This window comes from Dysidea avara, chromosome 6 (genome assembly GCF_963678975.1).
Source record: "Dysidea avara chromosome 6, odDysAvar1.4, whole genome shotgun sequence".
NCBI classification, from domain to species: domain Eukaryota; kingdom Metazoa; phylum Porifera; class Demospongiae; order Dictyoceratida; family Dysideidae; genus Dysidea; species Dysidea avara.
The window spans coordinates 39785557-39802208 of record NC_089277.1 but is presented as its reverse complement, the minus strand read 5'-3'; the positions used below and the strand labels follow the sequence as shown (position 1 = coordinate 39802208).

General features: G+C 38.1%; 1 protein-coding gene and 1 long non-coding RNA gene across 2 annotated transcripts in view; one reads left to right on the top strand and one right to left on the bottom strand.

Annotated features, from left to right (window-relative positions):
• The window catches only part of LOC136258987 (uncharacterized), a 132020-nt gene that overhangs the window by 95879 nt on the left and 19489 nt on the right, over positions 1 to 16652 (top strand). Inside the window, exons 33-35 of the mRNA XM_066052379.1 lie at positions 5201 to 5397; positions 5930 to 6032; positions 6085 to 6246. Coding sequence (XP_065908451.1) covers positions 5201 to 5397; positions 5930 to 6032; positions 6085 to 6246 — 462 coding nt within the window. The remainder of the gene's footprint in view (positions 1 to 5200; positions 5398 to 5929; positions 6033 to 6084; positions 6247 to 16652) is intronic.
• LOC136259007 (uncharacterized) lies at positions 11230 to 15752 on the bottom strand. The gene is made up of 3 exons (XR_010703148.1): positions 15638 to 15752; positions 11952 to 12023; positions 11230 to 11409 (listed from the first exon to the last, which is right to left on the bottom strand). It is a non-coding gene; the product is annotated as an uncharacterized lncRNA (long non-coding RNA).

Below are 16652 nucleotides of genomic sequence, written 5' to 3'. Positions count from 1 at the left end.
ACTGAGTTATGATTCTAAATCCAACTCCGTGTAGCAAAATGTGACATCAAGATACTCTAATAGAACAGTCACCCTAATAAAGCATTCGGCTAATTTATTTACTCCATTATAGAATTTTATTACATCACAAGTGATTCTGTAGGGAGTTCAGCTGCAAACAGTTAATCTTATAGACAGTTCAGCAAGAAGCAAGTCACCATGTGGAGAGTTAAGCAAATATATCACTATAGAGATTCAGAACATTACAAGTCACACTGAAGAAAGTTCAGCTATAAACAAGTCATGCACCCTGTAGAGAATTCAGCTACAATTAAGTCACTCTCTAGAGAATTCAGCTACACAGAATTCAGCTACACATAAGTCACTGTGGAGAGAGTTCAGCTACAAACAAATTACCCTGTAGAGAGATCAGCTACAAATAAAACACTTTGCAGAGTGTTCAGCTACAACAAATAAACCTTTAAAGCGATCAGCAATAAACAAATCAACACAAATCTACCTGTAGAGAGATAAGCTAGAAACAAATCACCCTGTAGAGAGTTCAGCTACAAAAAAATCACCCTGTAGAGACATCAACTAGAAACTAGACACAATGTAAGGAGTTCAGCTACAAGCAATCACCCTGTAGAGAGTTCAGCTAAAACAAATCAACCTGCAGAGAGATCAGCTACAAACAAATCACCTTATAGAGAGTTCAGCTACAAACAAATTACCCTGTAGAGAGATCGGCTACAAACAAATCAACCTGCAGAGAGATCAGCTACACACAAATCAACTTGTAGAGAGATCAGCTTCAAACAAATCACCCTGTAGAGAGATCAGCTAGAAACTAGACACAATGTAAGGAGTTCGGCTACAAGCAAATCACCCTGTAGAGAGTTCAGCTACAAACAAACCAACCTGTAGAGCGATCAGCTAGAAACAAATCACCCTGAAGAGAGGTCAGCTACAAAAAATCACCCTGTAGAGATATCAGCTAGAAACAAATCACCCTGAAGAGAGGTCAGCTACAAAAAATCATCTTTTAGAGAGATCAACTACAAACAAAACACTTTGCAGTGAGTTCAGCTACAAACAAATCAACCTATAGAGAGATCATCTAGAAACAAATCAACCTGCAGAGAGATCAGCTACAAACAAATCAGCTTGTAGAGAGATCAGTTACACACAAATCAACCTGTAGAGAGATAAGCTAGAAACAAATCACCCTGTAGAGAGTTCAGCTAAAACAAATCAATCTGCAGAGAGATCAGCTACAAACAAATCACCTTATAGATAGTTCAGCTACAAACAAATTACCTTGTAGAGAGATCGGCTACAAACAAGTCACCCTGCAGAGAGAGCAGCTACACACAAATCAACTTGTATAGAGATCAGCTACAAACAAATCACCTTGTAGAGAGATCAGCTACAAACTAGACACAATGTAGAGAGTTCATCTACAAACAAATCAACCTGTAGAGCAATCAGCTAGAAACAAATCACCCTGAAGAAAGGTCAGCTACAAAAAATCACCCTGTAGAGAGAATCAAATCACCCTGAAGAGAGGTCAGCTACAAACAAAACACTTTACAGAGAGTTCAGCTACAAACAAATCAACTTTTAGAGTGATCAGCAACAAACAAATCAACTTGTAGAGAGATCAGCTACAAACAAATCAACCTGCAGAGAGATCAGCTATAAACAAATCAGCTTGTAGAGAGACCAGTTACACACAAATCAACCTGTAGAGAGATAAGCTAGAAACAAATCACCCTGCAGAGAGTTTAGCTACAAGCAAAACACCCTGTAGAGAGTTCAGCAACAAAGAAACCACCATGTAGAGAGTTCAGCTGCAAACAAATCACCTTATAGAGAGTTCAGCTACAAACAAATTACCCTATAGAGAGATCGACTACAGACAAATCAACCTGTAGAGAGATCAGCTAGAAACTAGACACAATGTAAGGAGTTCAGCTACAAGTAAATCAGCCTGTAGAGAGTTCAGCTAAAACAAATCAACCTGCAGAGAGATCAGCTACCAACAAATCACCTAATAGACAGTTCATCTACAAACAAATTACCCTGTAGAGAGATCGGCTACAAATTAATCAACCTGCAGAGAGATCAGCTACACTCAAATCAACTTGTAGAGAGATTAGCTACAAACAAATCACCCTGTAGAGAGATCAGCTAGAAACTACACACAATGCAAGGAGTTCAGCTACAAGCAAATCACCCTTTAGTGAGTTCAGCTACAAACAAATCAACCTGCAGTGAGATCACCTACAAAAAGCACCTTGTACAGAATTCAGCTACAAACAAATTACCCTGTAGAGAGATCGGCTACAAACAAATCAACCAGTAGAAAGATCAGCTACACATAAATCAACTTGTAGAGAGATTAGCTACACTCAAATCAACTTGTAGAGAGATTAGCTACACTCAAATCAACTTGTAGAGAGATTAGCTACACATAAATCAACTTGTAGAGAGATTAGCTACACTCAAATCAACTTGTAGAGAGATTAGCTACAAACAAATCACCCTGTAGAGAGATCAGCTAGAAACTACACACAATGCAAGGAGTTCAGCTACAAGCAAATCACCCTGCAGTGAGATCACCCACAAAAACGCACCTTGTACAGAGTTCAGTTACAAACAAATTACCCTGTAGAGAGATCAGGAAGAAGAATTCACCTTGTAGAGAGTTCAGCAACAAAGAAACCACCATGTAGAGAGTTCAGCTGCAAACAAATCACCCAGTAGAAAGATCAGCTAGAAGAAGTCACCTTGTAAAGAGTTCAGCTACAAAGAAACCATCATGTATAGAGTTCAGCTACAAAGAAACCACCATGTAGAGTGTTTAGCTGCATAAAATCACCTGTAGAGAGTTCAGTTAGAAACAAATCACCATGTAGAGAGATCAGCTAGAAGAGGTCACCTTGTAGAGAGTTCAGCTACAAAGAAACCACCACATAAAGAGTTCAGCTGCAAATAAATCACTTGTAGAGAGTTCAGCTACAAATAAATCCCCCTGTAGAGGGATCAGCTAGAAGAAGTCACCTTGTAGAGAGTTCAGTTACAAACAAATCACCCTGTAGAGAGATCAGCTAGAAGAAGTTACCTTGTAGAGTGTTCAGTTACAAAGAAACCATCATGTAGAGAGTTCAGCTGCAAACAAATCACCTGTAGGGAGTTCAGCTAGAAACAAATCACCCCGTAGAGAGATCAGCTGGACGAAGTCACCTTGTAGAGAGTTCAGCTACAAAGAAACCATCATGTAGAGAGTTCAGCTGTAAACAAATCACCCTGTAGAGAGTTCAGCTACAAAAAAATCACCCTGTAGAGAGTTCAGCTAGACGAAGTCACCTTATAGAGAGTTCAGCTACAAAGAAACCACCATGTAGAGAGTTTAGCTGCAAACAAATCACCCTGTAGAGAGACCAGCTAGAAGAGGTCACCCTGTAGAGAGTTCAGCTACAAAGAAACCATCATGTATATAGTTCAGCTACATTTCAAGTCACCCAGTAGAGAGATCAGCTGCAGAAAAATATCCTGTGGGGAATAATGGGCATGTAATAAATATATGTATATAATTTGTATAATTACTAATAAAATCAAAAATAATTAAAGTATTACAAATCTTCTTTAAGTTCTTTTCTTCTTCCTGTGGTAAAGAAGAAAACACATGGGTTAAAAAAGCCCCAAAGCCAGCCATAGGCCGGCTTTGCAGTATACAAATACAAAAAGAAGTGATATCTAATCAAAAACAACCAAGCTGTAAAAAAAGGTGCGGCCCCCAAAAAGGCCATGGTGAAAAAAGATGTGAAATCCAAGGTGGCGGCCAAGAAATGGCTGTGATGGTAGGTTAATGGTTAAATTTTAATAACGACAATACAGGTGAATTTTGTGCCACTTGGTCTTGGCACCAAATTCACCTGAATTGTTGTTATTAAAATTTTTACCATTAACCTACCATCACAGCCATTTCTTGGCTGCCACCTTGGATTTCACATCTTTTTTCACCATGGCCTTTTTTGGGGGCCGCACCATTTTTTACAGCTTGGCTGTTTTTGATTAGATTACATATTTCTTGTCACAAAACCATTATAAACAAATTCAAAGTAATATTTTTGTACTGAATGTCTGCAAGACAAACACCTTCTGATTTGTGGTGATATCAATAGTACAATAAAATTTTTCACATTAGACACACTAAACAGTAAATCAAAACAGGTCATCACATGTGAAATAATCATTAAAAATTAAAATAATCTCTTAATTAACCTAAATCATCACTTAGAGATCGACAGGCATAACAGCTGGTCAGCTAGCAATCTGTACAATTAAGAATTATTATTGTAAGGTTCCAGCAATGAAACAAGAAATATGAATGATGCTAGCTATTGCAAAATAGCTATGTGGGAAATCCTACATCAGCATGTTACCGCCATCTGTTTAAAGGGATTTTCAATAGCTACCATAATTCACTCCCTTGTTTTACTACTTAAGTCATTGGAATCTACTAATACACAATGAGAATCACTTTTACAGAATAAGGCTTAATGTATCTACCTTCAAATCCAGCATTAAAAACAAGAAAGTCAGCCGGATATTGAATTTACATGTATCGTGTTTTTGTGATGCAGCTGGCAGCATTTTGGGTGGCACCCATCACTTTAGGGGGAACCCTATATACTAAACAGTACTACATACCATACTGTTATTTCCAGAGCTTATGATAACGTCCGGACACCGGACAAAATCCGGTCAAATTGCATAGATGTCTGACCATAATGCAATTTGTCCGGACACAGTGTCCCATCAAAGCATAAAGAAGGAGCCTAAGGGCTGAGCTGGCATGCTATCAACAATAACATTCACTTGGTTGCCAGGAGATAGTATACATTCTTACAACCCAAGGGAGTGACCATAAATGTACCATTGCCAACCCACTGGTGTACTTTAACCACATAACAGCTGCAGTAAGGCATGTGATGTCTTACCACTATAATGTTTATTTGCTATGCTACAGAAGACATGTTGGGCATTCATCTCATGTCCAGTCAATTTTGGCAATTGTCCGGCCGATTTTGGTTTGTCAGGACATTGTGGCAGGACAACAGAGAATTCTTATCATAAGCTCTGTATTTCTGTACCAAACTTTCTCCTCTTAGACAATCAGAAGTTACTACTGTGTTATTTTACTTTGATACAGAAATCAGCTGAATACTACAGTACAGACAGCATTTCTAGTACTGCTAACATATACAGTCAAGGCGGAGGTGGTAAAGTACAATACGATATTACTGGAACAATATGTCTTGCTGTATACCATACTAACAATCAGTTAGTTGTGGATGTGAAAAGTGCCAAGGAGATTGCAGGGGTCAACCGTAACCACTTGTCCAACTCGTAAGTGTTCACTGGTTTGTACTATATGGTGGAACCTCAGAATACTGTTTAAATATCATGATGAATGAATGTTGTAGTTGAACCTTTTAAATAGATGATCTCAAGCCTTTGTAGTAATGTCAAAAAGTTACGTATTCTGTATTGTAAAAAGTAGTAGTGATTCTACAGCATTTGAATTCTTTTGATTATTATGTTTTGACCTCAATTATAACCTTGTAATTAGAAGCCTTAAAAGTGTTACCACACAACAGGAGATTTTGACAAAAGAAAAGGTTGATGGATTAGTTAAATTCATCAACTTTTGATTTGTCAAATGTTCTTAAGTGCCTTAGATCTATGATATCTTGATTTCTTGATTGTTGTCAACATTTAATTCATCAAGTGTGGATGTGTCAACTCTTCTTTCCATCAAAATTTTCCCCTTCGTTACGTGGTCCATCGGGATAGCCGAGGTTCCATAAGGCAGAGTGTCAATTATTAAAATGCATGTTTATGTGTACAGTATCTAACGTTTTTTTCTTGTTGTCCACAGTTACGTCAAGCTGTACCTCCTACCTGACATCACAAAGAAGACAAAGAGAAAAACTCATACTGTTCGTAAAAGTGTCAACCCTGAGTATAATGAAACATTTACTGTAAGTCATTCCCCAATTATCAAATTATTGGTATGAATGTATTTCATGACAGTTTGATGGTGACATTGACAGTGTGGAGGAACGCACACTACATGTTTCCATTTGGAATCAAGACCGATTAGGACATAATAAGTTCTTGGGGGAAGTGAGGTTAATTCTGAAGGATGTTTCATTATCAAACACTGATCACCAATGGTACTCACTGCAAGAAATGGTAAGATTGCAGAATTAGACCATTGTATACATACTATTAAATGTGTGCAGACCACATGATGTACACAATAGACTTTGAAAGTATTTTAAATTGCTCTGGTATTTGCTATTGCACAATACTGGATGTGGTTAGCCATCAAAATGTCATTAGGAAACCATGGATGCTAAACATTTTGCTACACAGAAACCTTAGAAGATATCTGAGTTTTCAAAATGGCATGGGAAACTAGTAAACTACATTGATTTCTACACCTTTTGGTGGTTGTAGGTATTGTAATATCTCTATAGAATAAGCCTACAGCTACAACCAACACGTGTCTATCACTTATTCTTAATGCACACCATCATACACCTGTACACGTGATTATTATATACTACATTCCTCCCTCTTAATGAGAGAATTCCTATGGCTCTTACACTCAAAGGTGTAAAGATTAACATGTTTACAAAAAAAATCCTACGTTCACTTACTTTACAATTTATTTTTGCTGCGTGTGTTGTACCTGTGTGCATTAGAACAAGTGTCAGTGTTCAAAGCTTTGTTATTTTCGCTTTGAGTTGGGGTGGTCGCTGTAGTTATTAAGATAGGCTGTCATACAAGATGATCAGCATGAACTCGCTTTGAGGTCCCCAAAACTTTTACCAGGTAAGTGACTGGCCCAAAATGTTGTTCAATCTCTCCTTTATCCCATTTTCCTGGACGTTCACTACAGTTCTTAACTAATACTTTTTCACCCCGGCCTTGGTGAATTCTCATAATTGTGAGGTGGGGGTATCATGATACTGCTGTTGCTGTCTCTGTTTGCTTTCAACTGTTTCTGCTAGATTTGGATGGATCAGTCAGAGTTTAGTTCTGGGTGATCGTTTCAAAAACAATGATGCCGGCGTCTCTCCAGTCACAGTGTGTAGTGTATTTCTGTAGGCGAACAAAAAGTATGTTAATTGGTTCAACATTGACAGATTTCCCCTTTTTAAACCAGGCGCACGCCTGGTTTTTTCGTAAAAGTGTGTGCGTGTACCTATCTACCTATGTTTGTCCGTACACACCCACGTGAGAAAAAATCGTTAAAATTAATAATGGTAAAGGCAGCTTATACGTAAGAAGTAAAAGCGAAATGAAGTCTGTATTAAACTTCTACACTTTGCTCTGAGGTGGTTTCTTTTCGCCAGACTGAAATACGGGTGTGACAACTTTCCTCAGACTTTGTAAACTTCCTTCCGTTTGAGGTTTTCAGATGTGTAACAACTGAAAAACTATGGTGCGGGCCTCGTACACTGTCAGGAATAGCCTATCGCTTTGAGTTGAAAGAGGGCGTATCCCTTACGTACGTGACCGAAAATGAAGAGCAGCTTTGAGGCTTTGTCAAGAGAATGTGTGGGAAAAAACACGATAGTCAAACTATAAAACAGTTTAGAAGATACTTCTGTACATAATATGCTGGTAAAAGTGGTTTGTTTAACAAGCGCTTCCTTAGCAGTGCATAGCAACGTAATTGAACAAATTACAAAAATTTCATGAATTATGAAATACAAGAATTGGCTAATAATATTATTGCACAACCCAAAAGTTTAAACTACCCTATTGTAAAATAGTAATACATAGTTGGTTAATTCATAGTAACATATACTATCTATGGTTAATTCCAGATGAGTTAGATAGCTGCATGGCGCCTGGTTTTTAGAAATAGCACAGCATCAACTTGTTTTGTAACACTTGTTTCTCCAGGTTTCTCTTTAAAATTTGCACGGATCGTTCTGCAGCACCATTTGATGCTGGATGGTATGGAGGTACCAATGTTCGTTTGATACCATTTGTGCTTAAAAATGTCTGAACACTGAAGCAGTGAATTGGGGACCATTGTCGCTCACTATTTCTTCTGGTAGTCCATAAGATGCGAAAATTGACTGTTATACTTCACATGTCTTCTGCTGTAGTACTTTGCATTTCAATAACTTCAAGCCACTTCGAGTGACTGTCAATGAGGACTAGGAAAGTGTTGTTTCCTTTTTGGGCAAAATCAATGTGAAGACGCTGCCAGATACAGGATGGCCATTGCCAAGTATATATACATTGGAGTTGCTGGTGGAGAATTTTGGACTACTACACACACTTTGCATGATTTTACTTTGATTTCAATTGCTTTGTCTAATTGTAGCCACCATAAGTAAGATCTGGCTAGAGCTTTCATTCTACATATGCCCAGGTGTTCTTCATGTATCTCATTTAACAACCTCTCCTGGAATTTCTGGGGAATCACCACACATAATCCCCATAAAATGTAGCCTTGTTCTATGGTAAGCTCATTTCTCCTCCAGTAAAATAGTTTAAGGTCATCTGATAGATCTTTTATACTTTGAGGCCACCCACAGGATGTGTACATTACCACTTTGGCTGAAACTGGATCAACTTTGGTTGCATTTTTAATATCACATACTTTAACTGGCAACTCTTCTAGGTACATTGTTTGGAAAATATCTTCTTCTTCATATGCAGCAGGGCTAACTGGCAGTCTTGACATAGCATCCACATTTGCATTATAACCAGATGTGCGATACACTACAGTGGTAGATCTAGGAATTTTCAGAGGGGGTTTCAGGTTCAGGAGTTTTCAATAACTGTGATCCCACCAGCAATAGTCCAGCTGGGGTTGTTAACTCAGTCTTATGGTTCAGTAGCCTATAGCCACATAGATCTATAGTGAATCATAAAAATCACTCCAAAATATTGTTTCATAGTTGATCCAGGCCTTCACAGAAAGTTTTGAAGCAAAACAGCACTAAATCGATAATTATTTTAAGAGGTGCTTAACACGCTTCAACGCCGTAATGTTATTTCTAGTGATTTCAAAGGTAAAAGTACAAAATTTTGGCCAGTAGAAAAGGTCCCAATGTGATACACTATGCATGACTGTTGGTGATTTTATCACTCACATGAATCGTATATAAATTAGGGGCGCACACACATTCATAGGGGGTTTCAGCTGAAACCATTGCAACCCCCTGTATCCACCACTGCACTATTTGGTAAGTGTATGCTGAAAGTATCAAAGCTCACCTCTGCATGCGTACCGCAGCTAGTTTAGGGATGCCAGACCTTGGTCCTAAATTGTTGTAAGCGGTTTATGATCTGTATAAAGCATAAATTCCCGACCATAAAGGTACTGGTGGAATTTGCGTACCCCAAATATTATGCTCAAAGCTTCATGCTCTATCTGTGCATAATTTTTTCCCGCTGTGCTTAAGGCTCGCGATGCGAAAGCAGCTGGTCTTTCTGTACCATCATTGTCAAATTGTGACAGAACTGCTCCTACACCATAGGGTGACACATCACAAGCTAATTACAAAGGTTTAGTGGCATCATAATGGGCCAATGCTGGACTGTCTACTAAAGCCTCTTTGGTGTCTTGAAAAGCTTTTGTACATTCTGGGGACCAAGACCACCTCTGACCCTTACACAACAACTGGTTAAAGTTACGGGATAGTTTAAAACGTGTGGACGGAACAAATTACAAAACCTGCTTTAAACCAAGCAGGGATAAATAATTTCAACAACTGTGTTGTGTTAGCAATACAACTAATTGTGCTTGTTTGTTTTTACTGTAGAACAACGACTGTTCTTGGGTGTGTGGTCCACGATAGAGCAATGTTTTATAAAAACGTGCTACCAAAAACCAGACTAACAGATTACTGAATCCTTATAATTTCAACACAAGTGACTAAACAACTAAAATATCTAGGTCCTGTGGAAGCGATTTTTAAAGGTACTGGTTGTATAGACGTTTCATTGAACTTTTAGTAGTTTTTTCGAGTGAAACAAGCTCTTTGAAGGCTTGTGTCTGAGTCACTGGGAAGAAACACGCCAAAAATGCTTCCACAGGACCTAATAAATCAAGACTCACGGTAGTGAGTCGCGCGGCCAGTAAAGCAGAAACACGCGCCGCAGACAATAAATGACGCGACCACTACGTGAAGATTTTACAAGAACAAACGTTGTCAAATTCGGCCTTCCTGTAATCCACCCGTCACTTACGCTATCCCTCTGAAACTCTGGAGTTGAACTCATCGTGTCACTAGTAATTACCACACAAGCAGTGAAGCAAATCCATGCCGATTGTTTCGTGATCGAGGTTGCCGACATCAAAGGGGAAGTTTCATTTTTTTTTTTTAATTTCTTTTTTTTATCGCATGCGGTTAGACGCAACCGCAGGTATATGCCTTGTGTTCCTTTGTGCATTCCGAACATTGATCGCCCTGTTATCGCTTCAGTATTCACTCAATCACCTCAAGATTCACATCATCGATTTCACCATACATGATTACCCTACAGTCGTGATTTCAGCGCCAAACGAAGTTTCAGTCGTCCTCAGTCGACCTAGAGGCCAAATACAAATCCCAGATTGTTGTTTTCCGCAATACTCGCTTGGCATGTAGGGCAATGTGTCTTTAAACTGTTCTGAAAGTTTCGTTCAGATTGAAACATTTGTCTTCGAGAATGGCTAGTTTGAAATTTGAATTTAGTCGCCCCCACATCATTTGCTCTCTAAGAATTTTACTCGGAATTTAAAGAATGACGCAGAGCACAACTGCGGTCACTGGGTATTGATGAACTGGCGCTCTATGTAGTTAATCAGTACATATAGCCACCAAGAAGTGTGCTGCCATAGATTATAGTCCATAGATATAATCGATGGTGCTGCATACCATCCTTCGTTTTAAAATTAGTTGCCCCCACATAATTTGTCCTCTAAGGGCGCGGCTTAAAGAATGACACAAGAGTACAACTGCGGTTACCAGTTGTTGACACAAGCTGTGAGTAATTAGCACATGTAGCTAGCTTAAAAGGAAGTGTGCAAAATCGCCTAATACAATTGTCACCATGCATTATTACATTTTATAGCACCCCCACACAAAATTACACATGTAATTACAACATACAGAGGAGACACATGAATACCAAACACTTTTCACAACAATAATTGTACAATAATGACTGTAATATAACTGCTATGCAAATGTTTTCCAGTGGCCCACCATGGTAGCAAGTCTCACATGACGGCATGTATATTCATCCAAACACAATGGGAGTAACGAGTAAGTATGATGACAACAAGTTGGTATGACTCCATTTGTAGAATCCAGATGAGTGGGTGTGGCTCCAGTATGTCTAAACAGTTAACAAACATTCCTGTTATAAATACGTGCTAGAGCTGCAATATAATAGTATAGTATTTAAATGCAATAATACATAGTCTCCATTGCATCGTCTCCATTGCATCGTCTCCATTGCATCATTATCAAACGACACTAAGTGGAGGATATTGTTGCATCTCTAGTATGTACACTCTATCAGTACAACCTATCTTAATGGCCACTAGTATAGAAAGACAACCACTCTTGAAAAGCCAATTCCAATTGAGAATTTATACACTGTTACCTGCTGAATGAGTGAAGGTGGCAATAAACAAGTTCCACCGTAATTTATACACGTGATCTGATCCTGTATATTCTGTCAGTGGATGAGATCCACTTGGCCAGGACAAAATGTGACTCAAGTGCCCTGGATGATCCATACTGAACCAACTTATGACCCAGTGGCACAATGGAACTGACTATTTATAGAGAATACAATTATATTTATTTCTAAGATGTGTGGATGTGTGGACACATTACAACACATTACATGTACATACAAGACATGCTACGTACTGTTTTAGCATTTCAAGTCACCACATTATACACGTACCAGTCAACAATGCTTCATAGTGCCCATCAGTAAACCTGAAGAAAAGTTACGAAAAATAAAAATTCACATAAGTACAATGAAACCTCATTAATATGGCAGGCTGTGGGACCAAAAAATTTGGCCTGAATAACAAGGTGGCCTTATTAATGAGGTCATAAGTAATGCTTAGCTATATTTGGGACCTACTAGAGGTGGCCAATATAATGAGGTGGTCTTACTAAAGAGGTGACCACTAAGTGAGGTTTCACTGTACATATAGTTCACAATATTGTGAACAATATTAATGTTTAACAATATACACTGAAACCTGCAGGTCACTTCTTGTGGAAGATTGCTCTCTACACAAAATGACACATTCAGAGATTGTATTTAGATGGATGATACAGTAACGCATTGTGACTTCAATACTCGTTATGTGTCACTGCTAGGCAGCAACCATATACACGGCACTGCCACATCACACTTGCTCGCACACACAATTTTGCTAAAGATTTTACAAATTGATAATTAAGGGGTGTGGCAACTAGCTGTTTCGCTCGCAAGACTGTGTGGCAGCTGTTTCCCTTCTGTACAAGTGGCCACCAAGACAGGTCCACTGTGGATGAAAGCCAGGCATTAGATATTTGGTATTTCATGTGTTGAAGACATTCCAGGGCTTCTGGTAGTCTCAAATCTCACCACAGTTTAACTCAGGCAGTGTTGTGGTCACCACTAAACTACTGGAATGCTGTGTTATGTTCATCTTATGCTTGGCTACTATATTGTAGAACTGAAATGGATACTCTGAAAAATATATCCTATGGATAATGACTTCATCACTTTCTTCATCAGGAGCTTATAAGGACCAATAGTGAAACTTTTTACACTTGGGGCTGACAGTCAACTGCCTATGTCTGAAGCAGTGCTTTTGGTGCTCTAACAGATTGGCTGCCCCCTTGCTGCCAACACTCACTGTCTCATACGCTGTCATACACTAAATCCATCTCTATAGCCAGTTAGAACAGCATGCTTCTTACCTTTTTTTAAGGCCGCATAATGCAGCCACCTCTTTAAAAGGCAAGGTTAGAAAATTTTGTCCCTACGGCCTGAATAATGACCAGTTTTCACTGTACTATTAGTGATTAGTGATCATGGGGGATTATTTATTAAGATACTAAGATATACAAACGCTACAACCTCTAAATATAGTAGTAAATTTTTTACCCTGGTCCAATGTCTCGTAATAATCGTGACTTCGTGAGAGACTCTACTGTGACAAATACATGTTTATCATGATATGTGCTAATCGCTTTTTTACAATTACAGTTTTACAACACAAATACATGTATAGGGGTCATTCCATATCAAATCAACAAGGAATTTAGGGTCACCTCTCGGATTTTGACGAAACTTGGTGTGTTTGTAGTACCTGTGGTGCTTATCACTCATGCAAATTCTTAGCTCCATACATTCCATAGTTTCTGATTTATGACTACAAATATTTTGAATATTTCATGAAAATTTGGTCCATCTCCAGTTACCAAATTGACTGCAACTTTGTACTGTGTAAATATTTTTAAACACAAATTTCACTGATGGAAGATTGTTGATTGACCTTTCCAGTGATCCCTAAATTATGGGATATCTACTTAATTATGGTTCAAAAGTACTTCATTGAAAACTTTAATCCTTTATATTTTGAGAAATGCTGCTTGAAATTTTTCAAATTCTTTTGTGAATAATGATTGGGTCATTGTCTATGTTTGATAAAATGTTTGTGGTGGGACCACAATGGGCTCAAGAGATACTATGAATTATGTTGTGGTATGCGGTGGAATTTGCTGTCTATTATTGCTGTATTGGAGTGTACAACTCCAATAACCACTCACAACAAGGCCATGCCTTACAGAGTGAAGGTGTCTAGGTACATTGCAACCTGTACTAGTGACCACCTGTACTGAAAGACCATCTATAAGCTGTAGCTAATTTATACTTTAATTGGATCTTAATGTATAGTACCAAAGCATCAATCTTTTCTAGCAAATCCAAAAATGGTCCTTATTAGACAGGTTGACTATAAATGAGATCATCATGCATCCACAAAGACATTAATGTTGTACCATCTCTTCAGTTATACCTTATTTATTAAGTAAAATCTTGCCATAATGTACTTACATACATATCCCAACTCTACACTATTCAAGTTACGTACATGGCTGCATAGGTACAACAGACCTCCTCAAAAAGAATATCTGGGTACTTTGATAGCCTCATGATCTTAATTTATAATTGTACGTACATTTTGGACCAAAGACAAGTCTGTGGTTTCTCAAAAATGAACACTTCATCAATGGTCCAGGGAATAGTATACAGTAGATGCATTACTTGTACCAAAAGTGTTATATTATTAACACTCGCTTGCACCTCAATGCGTGATTTATAGTACTGTAATTACTAAAATTAATGGTTTTTCAAAGTATTTTGTGTTCACGTTTTGAAGATCAGTACAGGTAAATGTTAAATATGTGGTCGACATGTTTACTTCCTACGTGAGTATGTGTATGAATTTATGACTTGATCTTCAAAGTGGTCGTGAATGTACAGTAATGTAGTAATTAATTTCACACATTGAGGTACATGTATATGGTAAAACCCCTCCATTGCTAGGACCATAATAAAGTGCTCATATTACAGAAGCCACAGAAGTATCTTGGTCTAAATGTATGTGTACCGCTAGAGTGGGAGTACAGAACAGGTGTCCTCGTTATCAAGGTATCCAGGTATCCCTTCTGAGGAGTTCTGTTGTATGTACCTATGCAGCCACATACAGAACTTAAATATGGATAAGTGGGACTCAACTTAATAAAGAAGGTACTTGTGAAGAGATGGTACAACATTTACATAATGTTTATAGACACATGGTGGTCAGATCTTTAATTTATAGTCAACCTGTCTCATTTGGATTTGCTAGAAAGGGTTGATGCTTTAGTGCTATACATTAAAGAAGATAACTTAACTGCAGCACATAGATGGCCTTTCAATACAAGTGGTCACTAATACAGGTTGCAATGTACCTAGACACCTTCACTCTGTAAAACAAACTTGGCAAAGCCTTGTTGTGAGTGGTTATTGGAGGTGTACACTCCAATACAGCAATAATAGCTTGCAAATTCCACCGCATACCACAACATAATTCATTATATCTCTTGAGCCCATTGTGGTCCCACCACAAAAATTTCATCAAACATAGACTATGACCCAATCATTATTCACTAAAGAATTTAAAAAATTTCAAGCAGCATTTCTCAAAATATAAAGGATTAAAGTTTTCAATGGAGTACTTTTGAACCATAATTAAGTAGATATCCCATAATTTAGGGATCACTGGAAAGGTCAATCAACAGTCTTTCATCAGTGAAAATTGTGTTTAAAAATATTTACACAGTGCAAAGTTGCAGTCAATTTTATAACTAGAGATGGACCAAATTTTCATGAAATATTCAAAATATTTGTGGTCATAAATCAGAAACTATGGAATGTATAGAGCTAAAAATTTGCATGAGTGATAAGCACCACAGGTACTACAAACACACCAAGTTTCGTCAAAATCTGAGTGGTGACCCTAAATTCCTTGTTGATTTGACATGGAATGACCCATAGTTAAACTCACCAATTGCGACTAAATCCCTTCAACACGAAAAGACAAGTAATGAGACAACCTTGGAGACAACAGCCACACAAGCCTATTCTGGTGCGTTTATTTAGTAGTAATATAAATTTTAAAGGCGTTTATTTACAACAGGACATAATTACGCGCCCCTCTACTGTCTCTGTACATACTTGCCTTTTCTTTACTATTCTCATTTCATTTCACAAGATCTCTTGGCAGGGGCATAGCTTCTTCACTTGAATTAGTCAATGCTTGAAATAGATCGAGATACTCTAATAGAACAGTCACATTTCTACAAGTGCCATATTTTTATATTGTAAAGTCTGTAAGTAGCTAGTAATTTAAACTATACAATCCGATGCTAAGCAGAAGTTGTAACTATGCTAAATATTGATTGCTGTGTTACAGCTGTTTTGTGACTGCTCTAATAGAGTATCTTGATCGTTTCAATGCAGTACAAGATGAAAGGCAAAGTGTTGTTAAGGGTTTACTAGTTAAAATGGGTGTTAGTTGACTGCAGTTGCATGCCACTAACAGGGCCGTCCAGAGAAATTAGAGGGCCCAGGGAAAAGAGTTTAAGAGGGGCCCAGGGGCAAGGAAGGATCTAGATCCTGACTGCTCTATTAGAGTATATCGATCTTTCTTTAAACAGGTATTCAAGTGGCCCCTTTCGGGCTGTGGCAGGGGGCAAAATACCCTAGTTACCCCCAATGTGGGCGGCCCTGGCCACTAAAATTACAGTTATATTTTAATATTCTGTCACTGTAATCTGGGGTTTCTGTCAAAACCATGGAAACTCACCTACTGTTATCAACAGTGCATTGCTTATTCTAACAAAAAGTATTGAAATCCCATCCAAAAAACAGCTTATAGCTGTAAAAAAAGTGCGCGTCCAAGTAAAGCAGAGTTAACTGCGACAAAAAGTTATGATATCATAATGCGGCCATGTGCGAGGTGTGCAAGTTGTAAAATTAATATTAGCTAATCAGATAATACAATGTTATTGTTAAAGTGT